This window comes from Podarcis bocagei (genome assembly GCF_964188305.1).
Source record: "Podarcis bocagei genome assembly, chromosome: 8".
Taxonomy (NCBI): Eukaryota; Metazoa; Chordata; class Lepidosauria; order Squamata; family Lacertidae; genus Podarcis; species Podarcis bocagei.
Window position 1 is genome coordinate 2,959,858 of NC_138133.1, and position 22,738 is coordinate 2,982,595.

At 42.1% G+C, this 22,738-nt stretch overlaps 1 protein-coding gene across 7 annotated transcripts in view; it reads left to right on the top strand.

The window, feature by feature from the left end:
- The window catches only part of RALGAPA2 (Ral GTPase activating protein catalytic subunit alpha 2), a 200,169-nt gene that overhangs the window by 153,166 nt on the left and 24,265 nt on the right, over positions 1–22,738 (top strand). For all 7 annotated transcript variants that reach the window (XR_014011001.1, XM_081205947.1, XM_081205949.1 and 4 more), the window contains one exon: positions 19,868–19,989. Coding sequence is in view for 6 of the 7 variants with exons in the window: in XM_081205947.1 (XP_081062073.1) it covers positions 19,868–19,989 (122 nt within the window). In the remaining variant the exon portion in view is untranslated. The remainder of the gene's footprint in view (positions 1–19,867; positions 19,990–22,738) is intronic.

Below are 22,738 nucleotides of genomic sequence, written 5' to 3' on the forward strand. Positions count from 1 at the left end.
GTGTGTTGATTGGGCAGAGGTATCCTCCATCTGCAGTGCTGAATGTGCAGGTGGGTGGAGTGCTTCTTTGGGGTACCTGCTAGCAGAAGCCCACCCAAAGCCCTGAAACAGGCAGAGGCAGATTTAGGGAAGCGCAACAGGCTTGGTTGCACTGGGCATGGAGCCTCAGGAGGCACCCCAACTGTGATGTAGAATGAAAGGTGGGGGGCACCAAATTTTGGCATTGTGCAGGGCATCACTGAAATTTGAGACTTCAAGGTCTACAACTGAAACAGGGCAGGGAGGGGCTGAGCCAGCAAAGCAAGAGTAAAGCAATATCTGATTAAGCGTAAGATATTTATTTCATAAATTGCTGCAGATTGCCTCCTGATCTGGACTGGGAAGCTGTCATGGGAATTAGAGGGCTTTAACCCTTTTCTTCCAGTGTAATCCAGACCTGGATTGTGGCTTCACACCTGCAATCTGCATTAGGAAAAGTATCGGGAACATTTTCCCCTTCCAAAATGCAAATGCCAGAGTGGGTGGATCCAGATTGGGACTACAGTGGGAGGCAAAGGATTAAAGCAGAGATGGGGAACCTCAAGCCCCAGAGGTGAAATGCAGCCCTCCAAGCCTCTCTGTCAGACCTTTGGGACGCTACTCAAGCCCCAGCCCCTCCCCGGCCACACCTCTTACTGGCCCTGCTCTGCATCCTCTTTTGAGAGTTTTTGCCTAGCTGGAATGTGTCCTTGAACTCTGATAATGCCTCTTGCTTGCCTGAATGGAGACTAGGGAGGCAGAACATGCTGAGCTGATCCAGCAAATCAGGCAAGCTTCTGAATTTGTTCTCAGAGCTTTTGGATACCCTGATGTTCTGCGTGGTCAGTTCTGTCTCCAGTGAACTCCAGTTCTTATTATAGAATCATAGAATCATAGAATCCTAGAGTTGGAAGAGACCCCAAGGGCCATCGAGTCCAACCCCCTGCCAAGCAGGAAACACCATCAGAGCACTCCTGACATATGGTTGTCAAGCCTCTGCTTAAAGACCTCCAAAAAAGGAGACTCCACCACACTCCTTGGCAGCAAATTCCACTGTCAAACAGCTCTTACTGTCAGGAAGTTCTTCCTAATGTTTAGGTGGAATCTTCTTTCTTGTAGTTTGGATCCATTGCTCCGTGTCCTCCTTCTTCTGGCCACTACAATTCTACTGGCCTATGCTGGGGTCTCACAGCTGTAAAGTTCCACCGGCATACTTATCCAAACAGAGCAAGTGAGGTTTCAAGCTGATGGGTTGTCAAACTGAGGGTAGTCCTCTAAGAATTAGAGAAGAAAATCTTCATGGATGCTAGCCAGTCTTCAAGTGGTCCAGGGCACATGGTTTCTAGACAAGTCTGAACTATCAAACCAAATTAGCAGAATAAAATATCTGTTCCTTTTATTTAAATATGTACATTAATCTAACATAATATTGAGATAAAACCACAAATGTTTATTTTACAAAGAGAAAATATTTGCAGGCATTTTGCTAGGAAGCTTAATTATGAATAAATAGTAATTAGCCCTTTTCTATTCAATAATTTCTTCAGTTCCTTCTCTTCAACTTTCTAGGTGCCCTGGCACTTACAATCCCCACCAAACTATGGTCATCATTGAGCTGTCTCTCCTTCCATTTAGATTACCAGAGAGAATGTTCCGGCATAAGATATTGCCCTCCTGTTGAGAGCATATTAATTAGGGTTTTGCTAGCTGTTCTCCTTTTCTGACTTTTTAAATCAAAACGTATTTCTACAAAAAACTCTAAACTGAGAAAATGTTCACCGTTTTCTGTCATCTGCTGCTGTTTCAATGCCATTTTGTTTCATTTTTAGGCTGTCTTCTTTTTAGGTATAGTTTCACTTACTATTCTACTCTGTCAATAATCACACGCTAAACAGGATGTAGTCAGGACACTTACTATGCAGCTGATTTGGCTATGTGATTACATCATTAATAGCAAAATAAGCTAATTCATAATGTGGGAATTTCCTGAATTAATGAAAAATCCCCAAGGTAAAATATATTTTTCAGTGTGAGAAATATTTGTGAAAGTGCTCTACTGCAGCTCAGCTGAAACACATATACTGTTGCCCAAACCTGCACCAGTACTTGTTAATGTAAGAGTTATTATAAGGACAATTAAATGTGAGTTTTCAAAGCTTAAGTGAAGAAACAAACTTTTAAAAACAACAATAGTTTTGTGTTCTTTGCTAATATACTTACTGCATATTTCCTTATACTTCATAGTGTCCACGTTTATTTTCATTCTGGTTCAAAAGTGACCACCCACTGACCAATTTACTGTTCAATTAAAGTATCAAATGAGAAAATGAGTGCACAGTTTGAGAAATATTGTTTGGGTTGAGCATATAATTTTCCCATACTAAACTAGCATCAGCTTGTGTTGAAATGAGGTTGCTTGTATAGTATGCATTCTTGCTACTGTATTCTTTATAGCAGCAATCTTATTTTGCCTTCTTGGGAGTAAAGGCAATGTAGATTTCTCAGGTTTTATAATAATGAAGTTTTTCATTCCTTCAAAACATTGTGTTTCAGTGAAAGCATAGTAAACATAATAAATAGCATACAAGGATCTTGTCAGGTAAAATGTCTTCACATTTTGTCAAAAACCAAAGTCCAGATTATGCATGTTTAAGATAGAATGAAATTCATGTAAAATGTTTGACTTTTTAACCCTTTTCAGCATATATGGCATTGTTGATGCTACTGCTAAATGACTAATCATTCTAATTCTGTTGTGTTAAAATGCAGTCAATTGTGAAAAATTGCAATGCATTTAAAACATTATTTACTTCTATATGCATTAGTCCTTTCATTGTCATGTTATGAGTTTTGTTTGCTTTTTGCATTAAAATGTTTACTTGATCTAGCTTGAGTAATTATAACTGTGATGTTGAAACAAGCAAGACATGCATCTGCTTCAATCTAAGCCTTGGCTAAGGCTTTACTGACTCAGGAATGTACCATTTTATTTTATTTTATTTTATTTTATTTTATTTGGAAAATGAAAGAAGTTAAGGTTAATATGCTTTCAATAGGATGACAGGAACAAATTCTGAGCTTCTTGAACAATATTTATCAGTTTCTTAGTTGTGTGAACTAATGCTTAACTCAGATTCAGTATTTATGATTTCTGGAAGAAAAATCCCAAATGTTGGGCTGCATGAACTGCATAAAATAAAGTGTTTTTTAATGCCCCCCACCCCGCTCCTTTGAGGCTTGCACTAGGGTTTAGCTCACACATTCTCATTAACATTCTAGCTCTGTATTGCCCTTGCTTCTTCCGAGCTTACCAGCTGTTCCTGCTGCTAGTTACAATGTCTGATGTGTTCAGATCACTGGGTTCCTGTACTCACCACAGAGAAGAGACAGTCTTTCCATTGGGGATATCCACGTGTCTGCCTGTCAGCAATGGCACCGAATAAAGTAATAGGTCCTCGCATGGCATATGGTGTCTGGGTTCATACAAGATGCAAAACTATTCTGCCGCTAATGCACAATGACTCATAGCATTGCTAATTTTTCTAACAAAAGCGCACTTCCACACCCACACTTTTAACCCCTCAGGCTAAAAAGCTTCTGCTTTAATCACAAATCTATGCAAATGTAAAGAGTGAACTTCTTGGCCAAATGTGAAAGATTTGACTGTACATCTGATTAAGTGAAAAGTGAAAAATTTACTCAAAAGGAAAGTGTAATTTAAAAAAATATCTAAATCACACAGTTATATTAGAGCTTTACATATAGTTGACTAGCATTGTTCCATTGTGAGTAGCAGAAGTGGATTTATGTCATTATAATATTTTGGAAACCACTTTCCCACAAACTATCTTTAATAAGAGTGAGTTTTGGCAAATGAAGTTTTCAGCTGGGTATGTGTGCTTATACCCAACCACCTTTTTAAATGGGCAGTCTTTACTGCAATAGCACAAACTCTTGGTGTCACTGCAGCTAACAAGACATCCAGACCATGGGGAGGAAGTCATAGAGGCGTAATCGTCCACTTGCCAGGAAAGCAGGTCCCCCCACATATACAGACTTGGCAAGTGCCTGGGATGCCAAAATTCCAGAAGTGCCTCAGCTATGTAAATGCATTGAGGGAAAAGTTGCTGCCTGTTCTTTTGAAGGAGATAATGTAGAGCTATATTATCAGTTTTGCTCATACTAGAACCATTGAAATTAATGGGCATGCTTATATTAGGCTTGTTTGTTTTAATGAGTGTACTCTGATTTTTTAAAAAAATGAATACCACCCCTTGACTTTACATGAATGCTAAGAAGTTGTGCAAATACGTCACTTTTCCCCCAGAGGTTGGGATGGACTATTTATTCTTAATTATGTTTTGCGTTGCCTGTTGTTCTTTGTTTTACCATGCTTGACATATTACAATGATTATTCAACCCATCTTATAGGTATCTCTAATTGTGATTGATGTGTAATCATTCATTTTATTGAGCTCATTAAGGACTGCAAACCTCTGTACAACTTACAGTAATTAGAACCCAGATAGCCATTCCATCTGTTCCACAAGCACTGTTTAATTAATGAACTCTTAATGTGTTCTATGCCCTATAAAAGACATGTAGTAATTTTCCAATTGTTGAATAGGACTTCAATGCCAACAATTTGTACAAGTTTAAAACAATTTTTTGGTATTAGTATTCTTTCTCACCTCCTGCTCCCCCTTCCACACACAAAGCAATGTTGTTGAAGCAAAGGACATCGCATATTCACTGTAGTTCTAATGTGGATCTGCCAGTTACACCATGTACATTTTTTTAAAAATACAGTGCTGTGTCAATACCTGAGAGAACTGTCAATACTGATAAAGGAGACTTGACAACATCACTAAAATTTAAAATATTTCCTTATCCAGGTATTCTTCTAGTATGAGATTATTGTCAGAAGGTAGCTCTGGTTCCTACTAGGACTGGAGAATTGGTTATTTTCAAATCTACATTATTAGTATTCCCCCCCCCCCTGTATATACAGTACAATCAAATCTTATGCAAGGGTTCAGTTCCAAGGGTTCTGCATATACACAAAGAATTGTGTATACCAAAACCGGGGGGGGGGGGATCCTCAGTCCTCCCAGAACCACGGCCCCAAGCAGGCTTTTCCCAACCAAGCAAGTGTTTTTCATCTCAAGACATTTCTAGGGCAGTGATTGTGCATGACTTTCCTATGAAGAAAGTTTCTTCCCTGCCCAAAAATAACCAAATAGAAGAATTGCCAATTCAGCATAACAGTCAAAAATAAATAATTTTCCGTATCAATTCAATTCCATTGAGATTAGATTGTATATGTCACTCACCCATAAACACTTGCATTCAAAGCAACCCACAATACGAGGGAGGGGAAAAACAGAAAACATAGCAAATTAATAAACATACAAATTGTGTCAATATAGCAGTACAAAATTTCAGTATGACAGTATAATAAAAGATAAAAATGAAAATTAATGTATAAAAACAGCAATAACAAATTTTAACAATGCCCCAAATATAAATACAGATATGTTGTGATTATGGCCATCACAAATTTACACAGGAGTTTAAAAATTAACTGTTTATGCATGGAAGCTTGGCCAGCCTTCTCCAAAATGGTGCCCTCCAGCCATTGTTGGGCTCCACCAGAGAAGGTGAAGTTAGGGTGGATCCTAAGACCCCTCAACTTGGCCATGTAACCTGGCATAAATGAAGCCAGCAAGAAAGGTAGTGTAACTCAAACAAGCCCTATTTTAAAGGATTGTTTTCCCTCTGCTGGACTTGGGATGACTCCGTCAGCAGTCACCTGATATTTAGCCTTTGGCCCAGTTGGGGCATATTGACATAGTTTGTCATGCGCCTGCCTTGATCTCCTCCCTTGTGACTGTCCCCGAAAAGTGTGGAGGGTGACAACAAGAGAACATGCCTTTTCTGTGGTGGCTCCATGATTGTGGAACGCTCTTCCCAGAGAGACTCGCCTGGCACCATCATTACATGTCTTTAGATACCAGGCAAAAACATTCCTCTTTACCTAGGCCTATGGCTCTTAAATAATCTATGGCCTGTGATATTTTGACAACGGGTACACAACAACAACAGCCTCACTGCTAAACAGAGTTTGGCTCTCTTGGTAACTTTATGCTGGCTAAATTTACACCAGCATGCTTTACTCTGGCTTCAATCATAGGATTGCTTCCCCAATGTACCTTCTAGTCCTGTTGTTGAATCTGTATTTGAACAATGGGGTTAATTGAACATAGAATTTTCATTTTGAGAAGTTTTCCTTTTTTAGATATAGCTCTTTGAAACTATTGGTGTTTGATATGTGGTTTTAAATGAAGACTTTAGCCCAGTCTTCTTCAGCATTTTAAGACCCACAACACACTTTTATAATATACTTTCCTGGCAGTAATACCAGGGGCATAGCGTGGGGGGTGCCAGAGGGGCCGTGGTCCCGGGCTTGGGCTTTTGAGGGGGCGCAAAGCAGGCGCCCCCATGCAAGTGCTCCCCATTGCGGCCCCACCACTGGTCCTCTCACAGGCGTCGGAGAACAAGAGAGAGAGAAGCAGAAAGGGAAACGCTGAGAGAGAAAGGAACTGCTTCCATGGGGAAGGTTATTCGGAGGGAGAAGGGCAGCGAGAGCCTCTCCAGCGCAGGCGAAAGAGCAACCTCCTCCTGCGTTCAGGAGGGGAAAGAGGCAGGGAAATCAGGGTTATGCAGATGTCAGGTAGAATCATCCCTCGTGGATGTGGCACATTGCAAGGCTTTTCCCTTGCTGCAGTGATCATTTGTCCCCTATGTGTATGTGTTTTGCTTCGCGCCAGCACAGCCCTCCTCTCCCAGGCATCGGAAGGCAGGCTCCTTCACCTTCTCACCGCATCTTGGATCTTGAAAATAGCAGCACAGCCCGAGCCTGCCATTTGTCCGCAAGAGTAAGAGGCAAACCATTCTGTGATTCAATGGGCTGCCGCTCCCCCCCCCCCATAAAAAGTAAAAATCTAACCCTGCTTTGGATCCAGAGTCCACACCATCACCACCTACTGTCTCCATGCCTCCTTATCAGCATTCCTCACCACACTTTTGTCTCTGTCGAGCATTAATGCGCTTTCCCACCAATAAGATCTTAAATGTAATAATTATATAATAATTTTTAAATTTATATCCTGCCCATCTGGCTGGGTTTGTAGGGTTAGGTGCATCCAGCACCTATGATATAGAAGTGCTAATTAGCATTGATAACATTAAAGGTAAAGGGTAAAGGGACCCGACCGATAGGTCCAGTCGTGACCGACTCTGGGGTTGCGGCGCTCATCTCACTTTATTGGCCAAGGGAGCTGGCGTACAGCTTCCGGGTCATGTGGCCAGCATGACTAAGCCGCTTCTGGTGAACCAGAGCAGCACACGGAAGCGCCGTTTACCTTCCCGCCGGAGCGGTACCTATTGATCTACTTGAACTTTGACATGCTTTTGAATTGCTAGGTTGGCAGGAGCAGGGACCGAGCAACGGGAGCTCACCCTTTCAATTGGCAAGCCCTAGGCTCAGTAGTTTAGACCACAGCGCCACCTGCGTCCCATGATAACATTAGGCACGCATAAAACAAGAGAGGAAAGCTTTCTTCTGACCCCTTGATTCCTTGAATTGGGGGCCCTGCATAAGAAACAGTGCAGCTTCAAACATTATATATAACCAGCAACTATTTTGGTGTAATTTTTTTATTATGAAAACTGAAATTTCTGACACTGTATTTTTAGTTTAAAATGATTGCCAATTTGTTTGCGTCGTTGAAAGACTGCAGCCCCAGATCTCTGCATGGCGTTTATTTTATTGTTGGCAAAGATTTCCTTTTGCTGTGCATTCTCATTTGTGTCGGAAATGGAATTCAGTTCAGTTCATGAATAGATTGTCAAAAAGATGAAAGTGTATGCTGTGCCATTTTTTACAGAAGAGTGCCTTTGATGTGCTAATGTTCATTTTCACTCCTTTCATTCAAAAGTGCTGGTCATTGTTTTGCTCTGAAGATTGTCTGCTTCATATATGCACATTCTACTAGCTCTGTAGTCAAATCTTGCTTCAGCTTGAAGGAATATAAACAAGTGGTCATAGTTAATCTTGAAATATGGTGGCATCAAATAATCGTCAAACCAAGAAGATGCCTATCAAAGAACACCTGGAACTTTTGTTAAATTAAACGTTGAGAGCAACGTTGAGGCTTAATACTGTAGCAGAGCATGGAAGTATCTGTGGTTTCCCCCAGTTCTGTGTATTTCCTCATTCAATACATTGTTACAGCTGTGTCCATTTAAAAAATGTCCAAGGAATCGTAAAATGCTATAATTTACAAAAGGGACGGTCAATGTGGTGCCTTCCAGGTGAACAGTGCAAGTATCTCTAATCTTTTCAGACCGAAACATGTACTAGGGGACTCATTTCTTAATATTTTATCATGTATTTGCATGGTGGCAGTGGTCCTGTTGTGACCCACCTGGAATTAGGCAGTAACCCATCAGCTGAAGCCCAGTTCTGTAGTAGATGCTATACACAATGCCTGTTCCTTTAGTTATGAAAAGTCACAGTGTGGTGCACAGGTTAGATGAAAGATTGTCAATCTTTTCACATCCTTGAGCATATTTGTTGCCTAATCGTTTACTTACATCAGTAGCTGGCAGAACAACAACAACATTTTATTATTTATACCCCACCCATCTGGCTGGGTTTCCCCAGCCACTCTGGACAGCTTCCAAAAAAGATTAAAAATACATTGAAATGTCACATGTTAAAAACTTCCCTAAATAGGGCTGCCTTCAGATGTCTTCTAAATGTCAGGTAGTTGTTTATCTCTTTGACATCTGATGGGAAGGCGTTCCACAGGACGGGTGCCACTACCAAGAAGGCCCTCGGAGCTGGACCTCAGTGTCTGGGCAGAACGATGGGGGTGGAGATGCTCCTTCAGGTATACTGGGCCAAGGCCATTTAGGGCTTTAAAGGTCAGCACCAACACACTGAATGGTGCTCAGAAACATACTGGGAGCCAATGTAGGTCTTTCAGGACCTACATTATATGGTCTTGGCGGCCGCTCCCAGTCACCAGTCTAGCTGCCGCATTCTGGATTAGTTGTAGTTTCCAGGTCACCTTCAAAGGTAGACCCACGTAGAGCGAAATTGCAGTAGTCCAAGTGGGAGATAACTAGAGCATGCACCACTCTGGCGAGACAGTCTGAGACCTTGCTCTGTCCCAGCTCCTGCCAACCTAGCAGTTCAAATGCATACCAGCGCAAGTAGATAAATAGGTACTGCTGCGGTGGGAAGGTAAGCGGTGTTTCTGTGCACTCTGGCTTCTGTCATGGTGTTCCGTTGCGCCAGAAGCGGTCTAGTCATGCTGGCCACATGATCCGGAAAGCTGTCTGTGGACAAACGCTGGCTCCCTTGGCCTGAGAGCAGAGATTAGTGCCACACCCCATAGTTGAATTCGACTGGACTTAACCGTCTAGGCATCCTTTACCTTACCTTTACCTTTACACTACTTGATTGTAAAAAGCCTCAAACTCTTGCACACCATGGCTTCTGAGAGATAGCAGGATTTACTAGGTGGGTCCAGGAGGCGGTAAATATGGCAGGGGATAATTCCTTCTGCCTCGAAGGAGATGGTGGTACAGCCCCTCATGAAGTCCTTCCTGGACCCAGAAGTATGTGACAACTACCACCCACTCATAAATATCCCCTTTTGTGGCAAGGTACTTGAGGTGGTAGCCATCGAGCTTCAGACTCCCTTGGAAGAAGCAGATTATGTATATCCATTTCAGGCCCAGTTTTGGTCAGCCTGATTAACCAATATCAGGAGGACAGGGCAAGGTTGCAAATTTTCCTTTCTCTCTCAGCAGTTTTTGATGCCATTTACCATGGTATCCTCAGGGGTTGGAGCCTGTAAATGCAGTGATATGATGGCTCCAGTCCTACCTGTGGAACCCTATCCAGGGAGGTCCTGCAGTTCACCTGCCTGGCACCTGTGCTGTGGGGCCCTGAGTGCTCCATCTTGTTCCCCACTATGTGAAGGCACTGGGCATGTTGATTAGGGGATTTGATTGCAGCGTCATCAGTATGTGGATGAGTCCCACCTTTATTCCTCACTCTCCTCTGAGCCAGGTGAGGCCGTGCAGTTGCTGGATCGTGTCCTGCTTGTGTGCTTCCCATAGGCACCTGGTTGGCCACTGTGAAACAGGAGGCAGGACTGGTTGGGTCACTGACCTCTTCCAGCAGGACTTTTCTTTGGTTCTTATTGCTTAGAGGCTGCAGCTGCTGCAAAATGCATCTGCCAAATTGTTGGCTGGTTCAGCTGCTTGGAACCATAGTCCTGAAGAGTTTGCATTGGCTGACTACATGTTGCTGAGCTTAATTCAAGGTTTTAGTGCTTTTGTACAAAGCCCTGAATGAATTAGGATCTAGTTATCTGAAGAAGTGCCTCTCCTGGCCTCGTGTTAAGATGTGCTGGCAGGCCCTTTATGTTGCTTCAACCCTAACTGAAGTCCAAAGTCGTCTTAGTGCTGGCATCCTAACTGTGGAAGGTACTTCCATCCTTGAAGTACAGCTGGTATGGGCACTGTAGTTTTCAGCACTAGCCCAGGGAGCCAACTTGAATATAATATTGGGGGGCCAGGTAAGCCCTGCCTCACATAATTGATCACATGGTGTGGTACACTCAGCATTTGAATGTCAATGCCCATCAACTGGGGGGAGCTGGCTTCCTCTAATATTTTATGGGGGGACGAAGGGACCTTGGCCCCTAGGAGCTGGTTCCCATGGCACCAGCTGAAAATCAGTATATTCCTCCAGTCCTTTGATGGGGATGTGAGTGGATACAGAGCCGCTCGTTTTTATTATAGGGACAGGAGGAGATTCCACGAGTGTAAAATTTATTATTTTGCTGACTGAGATTACTGTGCCGATTTGTATTGTTTTTTGTGAATGTGATTGCTTGTCACAAATGGTGGGATATGTATTTTACAAATAAATAAAATGTGTTGAGAGCTTAATCAAATGCAAATAAGAAATTAGAATAGGAAATGTTTTTAATGTTTTGAGCTCGTAACATGTTGGATCAAATCATTGTGGAAACAGTGCAGATTATATTTTTATCTACATATATGTCTGCTACAATCAAGAAATATTTTAATTTAAATGAGTTAAATAAAATAAAAGTAAGCAACAATTAACAACATTGATACTGTGTTTTAATGCATAAAAGATGTTCATGCGGTTCTTGTTAACTTTAGAAAGACTAGCTAGTGTAATTGAAGTGTAACCACCTGGTAGGAAAATTTTGCAGTTAGCTGCCAAAAAAGACACAGACTCTGAGAGGACCAGGTGTTCTGTCAGGCCTTTCTGATTGTTACTGTGGCGTAAACAGCATGGGTTCACAGTATGGCTAGGAGACTAGAAGCTGAGGACTTCCCCCCTAAAAGTGATTCTTGTCTTCAGTCAATGCCTCAGTTTAGTATACCAGTAACTCTGTCCCTGAACATCTACTTTACATTGGTTGATGCAGCAGCCTTGTTCACATGTCCTACTAAGGCAAACCAAACCGTGGCCTAATACAAATGCACAAGCCCCCATCGTTTAGCTTGGTGAGCCATGCAAGCCAGGCAATGTAAAAGAAAGCAACATTCGAACAGAAAAAACTATACAGAACATCAACAGATCAGTAGCTCCAAATGACTTAGATAGGTGAGCCAAGTGTTCCAAGGTTGTGCTGGCAAACTTTTGTATTCTCAAGAGCTGTTTTATTTTTAGGTAGCAGTCTAGAAACCACAAGTATCTCACACACCCCATTACATCAATACTTATAATTGTGTAATTGCTAATAGGTTAGGTCTGGCATATAGGCTTTCTGCTGCTATTGCTGGTGAAGAGAAAATCTCAAGGTTGATTGAGCTGGGAGCACATTCCTTCATGGTCCCAGATATGATCAGTCAAATATTTAAAAACGAGAAGTGGGAGGTGACAACTCACAGTCACAACAGTGGCTCTCAAATATAAAATCAAGGGTCTCTCAAATTTCTCCAACTGGCTTTAACCTAGTGGCATTCTTGTATTTGCCCTTCTAATGGTTAAAAGGTATCCTTTGATTTCAAACCCGAATTGGTTACTGTCTAGTTCACTGATGGCGAGTCCATTGGCCCTTTCTGGCCCACAAAGCAGTTTCGATCACCTTTAAAAATCAAATGATGTATTTTGGGATAGAGGAGTATATTTTCTTCTTGGGAGTCAAGAAAAATATATTGGTAATACTTCCAAATGACAAATAAGCAACTGCATGAAACATAAAAAAAATCCTTCCAGTAGCACCTTAAAGACCAACTAAGTTAGTTCTTGGTATGAGCTTTTGTGTGCATGCACACGAAAGCTCATACCAAGAACTAACTTAGTTGGTCTTTAAGGTGCTACTGGAAGGATTTTTTTTATTTTGACTATGGCAGACCAACACGGCTACCTATCTACTACTGGATGCATGAAACATAATCAACTTGTTAGAAAGGTCATTAACTTGCTAGCGAATTTTGAAAAATATGTATTTCAGCAAGGCTGTTGAAAAAATAAAAGTCAAAGATGTAAGGTTTGGTTTCTGTTATATGTATTAATTATCATTCAATTATCACCTAGCAGGTTATAAAATAACAAACTATATAATTGCAGAACATGACCAACAGTAGCTGTAAATGCACTGATTTATCTTCAGTTTGCTTTAATTCTGGACCTTTGGAATGAGCATGCAGCCTTTTTCTGACAATGGTGTCCTTTCAGCCTTGCATGAGAATCGACACCTGCTTTGCACATAGGCAAAGATTACAGGTGCCAAAGCCCCCTTAGTACTTGCATATCTGGGAAGTTACCATGGCAGACTTCACAATCATGCTACCTAATTGAAACTGTAAGTCACATTAAGATCTCACTTGATACGCCTTACGTGTTGGAAAACTCATTAATTCCTGTTGCATCTTAGCAAAGCTTAATTTAACAAGCTGTTGTTTATGAGATATTAATACCATCATAAGAAAGTCCCCCCTTCAGATTTAGAGGGTGGATATACACAAGTGCTTTTTTCAGGAGGCTTGTGTGACAGCAGAACAAGCAAGTGATTTGTGATTCTCAGCTTTTTCAAGAACACCTCTCCCCATCGGCTACTTAACTATTATATTTATTGAGGGTATATCACAGGAGCATTACGGAGTCCAGTCTTCTCTTTTTCACATTCATGGACTGTTTGGGGCAACTCCATAAATTGTTGGACTACGTGTATTTTATTCAGTATTAAATAGAGGTTTGTACCTATGGCCTCTGTGGGTCTTTGTCCTTCCTTCCTACCACAAAATGGACGGGTAAGTCCAGTCAAACTTGACTATGGGGTTGCGGCGCTCATCTTGCTTTTAGGCAGAGGGAGATGGCATTTGTCTGCAGACAGTTTTCCGGGTCATGTGGCCAGCATGACTTAACCGCTTCTGGCACAATGGAACACCATGATGTTTTCCTTCCCGCCACAGTGGTACCTACCGTATTTTTCGGACTATTGGACGCACCGGTCCATAGGACGCACCTAGATTTGGGGGGGGGAAATAAAGGGGAAAAAAATTATCCCCCCCCCGCCAGGCGCGGGGCTGGGGCGGGGAAGCCCGAGCTTCCCCCTCCCCCAGAACGGGACTCAGAGCCATGCCGAAGCTGCGCGCAGCTTTGGCATCGCTCTGGGAGCTTGCGGGGCTGGAGGAGGGGAAAGCCCTCCGCCAGCCTTCTCCCGCTGACCCCCGAGTTTGCGGGGCTGGCAACGGGGAGGAGCAGGCTTCTCCCCCCGCCAGCCTTCTAGCCAAGTCGGGGGACAGTGCGAAAGGTGCGCTGCGCCTCTCCCGCTGTCCCCCGAGTTTGCGGGGCTGGCAACGGGGAGGAGCAGGCTTCTCCCCCCGCCAGCCTTCTAACCAAGTTGGGGGACAGCGGGAAGGGCGCGCTGCGCCTCTCCCGCTGTCCCCCGAGCTTGTGGGGCTGGCGGTGGGGCTCTCCTGAAGCCTGGAGGTTGTGGGGCTGGTGGGGGGAGAAGCAGGCTTGCTTCTCCCACCCCCAGCCTCCAGATCAGGTCGCGGAATAGCGGGGCGCTGCCATCCCGCGATTCCCCGACCTGATCTGGAGGTTGTGGGGATGGTGGGGGGGAGAAGCAGGCTTGCTTCTCCCACCCCCAGCCTCCAGATCAGGTCGCGGAATAGCGGGATGGCGGAGCGCTGCCATCCCGCTATTCCCCGACCTGATCTGGAGGTTGTGGGGATGGTGGGGGGGAGAAGCAGGCTTGCTTCTCCCACCCCCAGCCTCCAGATCAGGTCGGGGAATAGCGGGATGGCGGCGCTTCGCCATCCTCCTATCCCCCGAGCTTGTGGGGCTGGGGGGGGGGAGAAGCAGGCTTGCTTCTCCCCCCGCCAGCCTCCAGATCAGGTCGGGGAATACCGGGGTGGCGGCTCTGCACCTCCCCGCTGTCCCCAGCTTTTGGGTGCAGGCTGCTGCCCGCAAGCCTTGCGAGCCCGCGGGACATCCCGCCGGGCTTGCAAGACTTGGGATAGCTTCCTGAAGCCTGGAGAGCGAGAGGGGTCGGTGCGCACGGACCCCTCTCGCTCTCCAGGCTTCAGCAAAAGCCTGCATTCGCACCATAGGACGCACACACATTTCCCCTTCATTTTTGGAGGGGAAAAAGTGCGTCCTATAGTGCGAAAAATACGGTATTTATCTATTTGTGCTGGTATGCTTTCGAACCACTAGGCTGGCAGGAGCTGGGACAGAGCAATGGGAGCTCACCCCGTTGTGTGGACTCAAACTGCCAACCTTCTGATTGGCAAGCCCAAGTGGCTCAGTGGTTTAGACCACAGCGCCACCTGCTCCCTTTTTACTGTTGTTATATAACAGAAGTAATAGGACTTCACTTCTGCCCCCAATTGCAGCTACAGTTGTACCTTGGAAGTCGAATGGAATTCGTTCCGCAAGTCTGTTTGACTTCAAAAATGTTCAGAAACCAAGGTGCAGCTACCAATTGGCTGCAGGAAGCTCCTGCAGCCAATAAGAAGCCGTGTCAGCTGCTTTGGACATTTGGGTTCCAAAGAATTTTTGCAAACCAGAACACTCACTTCCGGGTTTGCAGTGTTCGGGAGCAAAAATGTTTGACTTCCAAGGTACAACTGTATATATTTTTTTCCCTTGGTTGAGGAAGTTTTACTGTAATGTGGCCTCTCTTGCATTTCAAAATAGACCATCATGCAAGTGGACAAACTGTTCAAGAGAGGTGCCAAAAGTGAAAAATAGTCATCTCTGAAGTATCTGGTAAGGCTATGTGTACAGCAGCACACCTCCATGTTCAGTTAAGGTTTAGTTTCTAAAGCAAATACATTACTATTGTATTAATCCAGTCATTTTAAAATTGATAATATTTGAATATAAAACATATCCATTACATAAACGTATATTAAAATTAGACAAAAATAGAACACAAACGACACCAAAATTAGATAAAAGCAAATACCCACTGTAGATAATTAGTATCAAGGGAAGCTTTCACCCCCAAAAATTTGTTGGTGAAAGTTATGCAGAGACATTGTCTGGTGCAGTTCTTTGGGCTGGGAACCACTGTGGAAAACCCTAATGGCTTTTTGCTGTTTAAACTGAAGAACAAGGGGAGCTTGGGGGAAATCCTGTATTAGTGCAGCATGCTTTTGAGCAGTTGTTGGTATCTGTCTGTCTTGAGAGACAATGGAGTGAGCTTCCAGGTGGGAAGTCAAACTACTGTGTTAGCAGCACCCAAGTGACCTCCCCATGGCGCAAGCCCAGGCAGAATGGGTGTAGCCAGGATTTTGGGGGGGCAGAACCTCAGTTAAGTATTTTTATTGATTTGGGGGGCAGCTGCACCCCTACCCTCCCCCCCCCCCGGTTACGCCCATGCCGGGCAATGTGGACGGAGGTCCTGGGCTGCCCAGATGACAAATCTAAAGACTTATTAGTACATAGGCAAAGGCACCCGAGGTTCCTGAGTGCTCATATTTCTGGGAAATTAAGTTGGTTGGATCCAAACTGGCAGTTGTGTGGAAGATCCATGATCAAGATATTCTGCTTTAAATAATAATAATAATAATAATAATAATAATAATAATAATAATAATAATAATTAATTAGCTATGCAATAATGCTGATGTGAAGACCAGAGAAACAATGGGAGAGAATGTTCCTTGAGCTCCCTTATTGTTTGCCTGATCTAAATTGCTCCTTCTCCAAGTTGCTGTTTGCTCCACGAGGAATAGGAAAGATAGAGCCACAGGTACTGTAGCTATCTTTTCTCCCTCTATAGTAAATAGCAGCTTCACCTGAGCAGCACAGTTTACATAAAAGAAATAGTTAAATATCTTCTATGAGCCCCGCTCCTCTATATTGAAAGCAACCCACTGAAACAGTAGAGTGAGAGACCTAATCACTGATATCCCGTATCGTATCTTCTTTGGTCATCAGATGGAGATCTTTGGGTGAGTGAAAGGGTGGGCAAAGATGTTTATTAGCAATAATTTAATGCATGCTATATAGGACATTAATATACTTTGACCCAAACCTGAAAGTGTGAATGGAGCAGGGGGGGGGGGAATTTGGGGGGAGTGACCTTTACCTCTCAAACTCATTCTTAATTTCCTATTTCAGATAAGTTATCTAAAGTTGCAGCTAAAGAGTGATTGTGTTGGTAGTTTCTTAGAAAAATATTAAGCAACTAAAGAAGACACATCTAAAACTATTGCTGAGCCATCTTATTTTTCCTTTATGTAAACTGCAGAATGATTATGTGGTACAAAGAGAGCAAGTCATTACTTCTTGTGTTGTTATTAAGCTATTCTGTTATCTGTTAAGCACTATCGAATTGCACTTATCCCAAGTGCATACAGAATTCCCCCAAAAGATTTTCAGTTAAAACTACACAGTTGTGGTTGCTACTGGACCATAACCAAGGTTGTGTACTTTGCATTCAAAGTTTCACATCTAAATAACCTGTGAAGGATACTTTTTAAGAATATGACACGGTGAATTTATTTACAGTGCTTGGTGCAGTCTTCTGATTGCTGTAAAATTATGTTGACATAATGTCCACAGTCTCTCCAATACCTTTTGTTTAAATCATGTTAATTCTTACAGGTTAATGTGGTATCATTCTTCTTTGAGTTTTCTGCCTTTCATATAACCACCATAGTTTTGTGAAGTTTGTGACTGCAAGCACGTATTTAAACTACCTGTGTTAAACAGATTTGTTAATTCCAGTATTCATAGCTAAATGGCAGGTAGGGTAGACTAAAGGGTAGACTAAAGTTTATGTTGTCTCACACAGCATGACTTTCTCCTCTTTCCATTACCCTTGTCTCACTTTCTCCTCACTAATCTGTAAAAAAATAATGTATTCATCACAAGGGTGCCTTGAGGCATCATGTGGCTTAGTGGAGAAAATAGTTGCTATTCTTATTCCAGCAGACATCAACCCACCTAAAAAAATGACTGCTGTGAGTACCATTGGTAGTATTCATTGGGTGATGATTATCAATAAAGTTAGCAAAGAGTAGACCTTAGTTTGTCTCTCTGTTACAGAAAACACTATAAAACTATCTGTGTTCTTAGTTACTAAATGTCTACGAGACTAGTTATCTGGCACAGAATGGTCAGAAACCAGGATAAAACATGAACATGTTAAAGAAAGGAGGAATGAGAGGAATTGGGGAGCATTGCTGTTGCAGGCTGCTTTACGGTAAAAGAAATGGATCAATATAAGCAAACATCTAGGTATTCAGCAGATTTGTTGATTTCCAAATATTGTCAGGAAGGGATGCAGTTGCTCATTTTTTTTACTCATGAACATTTTTATATGCTTTAACATTATTAATTTTATTACAACTTGAATTAATTTGCCAGTCTTGCTGCCTTAGGGTGCAGTGTTTAAATTATACATGAGCATTTCCTCCATTTATTATGCTGGATATGAAGTCTTTTTCATGGGATTTTATTAGGCGCAGCATGAAAAGAATTTCCAGTTTCTCCGCTGCCTCCGTTGAGCAGACTGCACACTCCCAGGGCCCAAGAGGAATGGAGAGTGGGTGGCAGGTCCACAGGCTCAGGTGGTTTACAGCCATAAGTTTAGCTTAGCTCTTCCAGTGATTTGTCACGCCTTGGTCTTCTCCTGCTGCGCCAGCACGTGCCAGCTCAGAGGAGACAGAAAGCCTGTGCACCAGACGGCCACTCAGGCCTAACATCCTGCTGTTCGGGACCAGCGGCTGGCTTGCTGTGTCCGTGTGGAGCAGAGAGCCCTGGCAACAGCCAAGTGCTGTGCAGAATAAGCATAATGAGATGTGAATGGCATCCGTCAGTCCCTTTAGAAGAGGTGCTAGGCGTGTGCCTCCTCTCATAGGAAGTTTGGGAGCCTATTCATTAACCAGAGTCACCAGGAGTTCAGCCTATAACAGTGAAGCAACCCCAAATACACTGAGGCTAGTGCTTGTACTCTCTGGAATGGGTTTTGAAAGCAGAAAGCAAATAAAAATGCCATGCTCACTTTCATTCCTAAAGACACAAAGTTATTTGAAATATGTTTTCATTTTGTGGCCCTTCCATGTCAGGTTTCTTAATGTGGTGATCAGTTAACTTGGATACTACACTGTATAACTGAAAAGGACTGCTGGGATTGTCCTCAAGGACATACCTTTCAAACAACGAAAATGACACTTTTCAGTTCAGATGGTAGGAGTCACATAAAACTAAGCTCTTTTCTCATATTTAAAAATACTAGGAAACTCTGGAAACTTGTTTTTAAACTGCGTGACAGGGAATGACATTTCATACTGGCTGTTTGATTGTTTAATTCACAAAGTTGTATGTAAGATACTTCAATCTGTTGTAGATATTTTTTTTCCAAAATGTTACCCTGTTGTTTGAAGTGCATGATTTACCTTCAAAGAAAACAGAAGCTGCACACAAAGCGAGAGATTTGCTCTTCCCCCCTTCGAAAAGCTATCCCAAGCGGGGGTCCTATTAAGACAGCTGGAAAGTTGCTTCAGCTTGTTACGCTTGTAAGTTTTATTGGTGACTGGTTTTTGATTATGCATTTGAATGGCGCGTGTTCCAGGTTGCCGCGTTTTAATTAAAAGGCAATACTGTTGGTTTTAGATGCTTTGTTGTCAGCATAATTAAGACTGAAGTGTATACATGCTCTATTTTTTAAAAAAAGAGAATTGAATCCATCAAGAAATAAGAAATTTCAGATGCGTCAAATGAATCTCCTGAAAAAGCTTTAAATATGACTTTATTATACTTTAGTATACTTCGATATTCTGATGAATAATAGGTGTTTTCATACTTTAATTTTTCTTATCCTTTTCTTTCCTATAATCTGTAGCTCAAGTTTAAATATATTTACATTTTGAAAAAATGATCTATTATATAGGAAAAATATATGTGGGGCTTCTGTTGAGTTTATTGGCTATGGCAATTTTCCTTATGGTTACATAATTATTTTCATTTCTCATTTATAAAGGTCTCAAATTTATTTTGTCAATCAGCCTTTTTAATGAAGAATGAAAAAACACTACATTCATATAGTGCTTATATTTAGCTGTCAGAAAAATGTTTGGGGTTGGTTTTTTTGTGGGGTTTTTTTGAGAAATACATTTTATTGAAGTCCTCAGAATCTTGTAGCTTTGTCAAAACTCTGACAACTGTGGCTTGGTTTTAATTGGAAAATGCATAGGTTGAATAGAAGTTCCTTTGGCTTTGTATCTGTAAGAGTGCATTTCCTTAACCTGCTCCCAACAGTTACGAGGAAAGAGCTCTGTACCTCGAAGCAATAATCCACAACCACAAAGAAGCAATGACATTTGAGGATTTTGCTGCTCAGGTCTTCTCTCCCTCTCCCAGTTACTCCCTTAGTGGATGTGGTAAGTCTCATCATGTTGTTGTTTTTATTATTATTATTTTAACCGCTGAGAAGCACTTGAGCAGCAGATGTACACCTGCTTTTCACTGATAAATGGTTGCAAATTTAAGAAGAGCTTTCTCCCTCTGAATTAGCTAATGAATATCAAAAGAAATGATGACATTCATTTTAATTTGTTTTGCATCAGAGCTGTTCACTCAGTTCCTTTCTTCAGCTATCCTGTTAACCCCTGAATCTAGCAAGGTTAATGAACTTTCTCTCACTAATGTGTTCTGGTTCATTCAGGAGTGTGGGCTTCTTGCTGAGCTGAGAATATGTTGTGGAAAAGCTATTCGTGAATCAGTGCATACTAATCGGAAAATAGTTCCTCACAGTAGAAGCCATTGCTACTAATGCTAAATGGGGATTATGCTTCTGCAACGCTTGGACCAAGGATTAACACTGGTGGGGGTGGGTGTAAGGGCAGTGTTTTGTCAGACAATCATAGTGCCAGTATGTGTGCGTTCTACACATCACAAAGCTTTCAAAGTTAGTTAAATGAGTTTATTTTAATTATATTTACATGTGTGCTTTTTAAAGAAACCTTTTTTTTTGAGGGTTCATTTCATAATCCATTGCTCTCATGTACAAGGAGAACACAAGGTTAACCAGATGGATTTCTAAACATAAATTCCTTTATTCCCTGTTTATACCCATTTTGTGAAACTGACTCTTTCTAATTATATTACGATGCTGCATTGGATTGTTGAAGGATTATCTCAAACCCTGGTGAATGTTCTGCGTATCTGTTTTCTTTCTCTCATTCTAACTGATCTTTATATCTGAACTAAGAAATATAACAGAAATTAAATTTACTGAAATGAATCACTTGACAAATAGAATCAGACACGCATCACTGTTGAACATTACTGGCTTCAGTCCTTGAGCTTTTCGAGCTTTGTTAAGAGATAAGAGGTATTTGCGTGTACTTGTACTGGTCGCCAATAGCAGCAGGCAGAAGGCTTTGGAGATAAGCAAGCTGGCAAAAGCAAAGAGGAACCAGTGCTATTTACATAATCACACCTCTGCTTCCTGGAGAGGCGTCAAGAGACAGGAATGGCCTCTATTGATCTTTGTTGAACTGGAATACTAAACAACATTAGAAAAGCTTATAAGTAAAGCTTTGATTAATGTTTTCTTTATTAAAAATGTGGAACAGCTATGAAATAAACCACACACATAAATACTCTTGAGACAAAATTGTGTCATTTGCTGCATAAAAGTATAATTCTTATACTAATTTGGATATTATCAAGAAATTTAGCTGGTTACGCAATTGAAAATAACAACAGAAAGCTCTATTTTTTTAAAAAAAATCACCTACTTTAAGTCACTTATCATAGCTCCCTTTGTGTAATTCTAGTATGTATTGGACATTGTGAAATAATAAAATTAGATGCCTTGGGGTCAGTGAACTAAGAACCAGTCTTGCATCCTGCTTCAGATTAATAGGTAAAGGTAAAGGGACCCCTGACCATTAGGTCCAGTCATGACCAACTCTGGGGTTGCGGCGCTCATCTCACTTTATTGGCCAAGGGAGCCGGCGTACCGGTCATGTAAGCCACTTCTGGCAAACCAGAGCAGCGCACGGAAACGCCGTTTACCTTCCCGCCGGAGTGGTACCTATTTATCTACTTGCACTTTGACGTGCTTTCAAACTGCTAGGTTGGCAGGAGCAGGGCGGCACCGAGCAACGGGAGCTCACCCTGTTGCGGGGATTCGAACTGCCAACCTTCTGATCGGCAAGTCCTAGGCTCTGTGGTTTAGACCACAGTGCCACCCGCGTCCCGCTTCAGATTAATACAAGATGTTAAATAACACACCTGCGTGTTTTGTATAATTCCCTTTTGCTATTCTGAGGTTTAAATAGCTGGTCCTTATGGAGTGAGGCTCAGCTGCCTACACTAGTTAGAAATTCATTGATCCAGCATTACTATTTCTGTGCATTTAACTTTTTTAAAAGCCTTAAATGTTTAATATCCCAACAAATCAAAACTTTACAACAACTTGCAATTTATATTTTAAAATAATTTAAAGTGCAACAATGTTATAAAAAGATAACTAAAATAGCAGCACAAGCCAACAGCATTAAACAGATTTAAAGAAGATTAGAAGTCTGGCACCAGAAACACATAAGGATTTGGCTCTGCATGAACCTAGTTAGGGAACATATTCCAGAAATGGGATGCACCACTGAAAAGGCCCGTTTCCCCAGTTGGCATTTCTCATCTCCAAAGGCAGAGTTGGAGAACACAGGATTGACAATGACTTCAATATTCAGGCGGATTCCTATGGCATTAGAGGATCGTTTAGATATGCAGATCCTAAGTCATAACCAGATCCTAAATCTCAGGGTTTCTAGAGCAGCAGAGTATTAAAAAGGGGTGTTCAAATGCAGAAGGTTAGCTGCATCTAGATAAGAAGCTATTTTATAACAGAAGTCATAAGCTTTTTTTTTCTGAACCCAAGTTCTGAAAGTATAAAGAAGAAATTCAGTTGAGCGGTTAAAGTTAATCCTATAAAATTCTAATCCATATGTGTGCCTTCATTTAACTTCATTTTGTAAGAGTGTTCAGTGCTTGGTGGGCTAAATACAACGCGCCCAGCCTGACCTGAGGGGCGGAGAGAGGCTGCGGGCACAATGCTCCTAGCTGCAGCTCCTCAGCTCAGGGGATGGAGTCAAGCCTGGGAAGGGGAAGAGAGGCGAGATG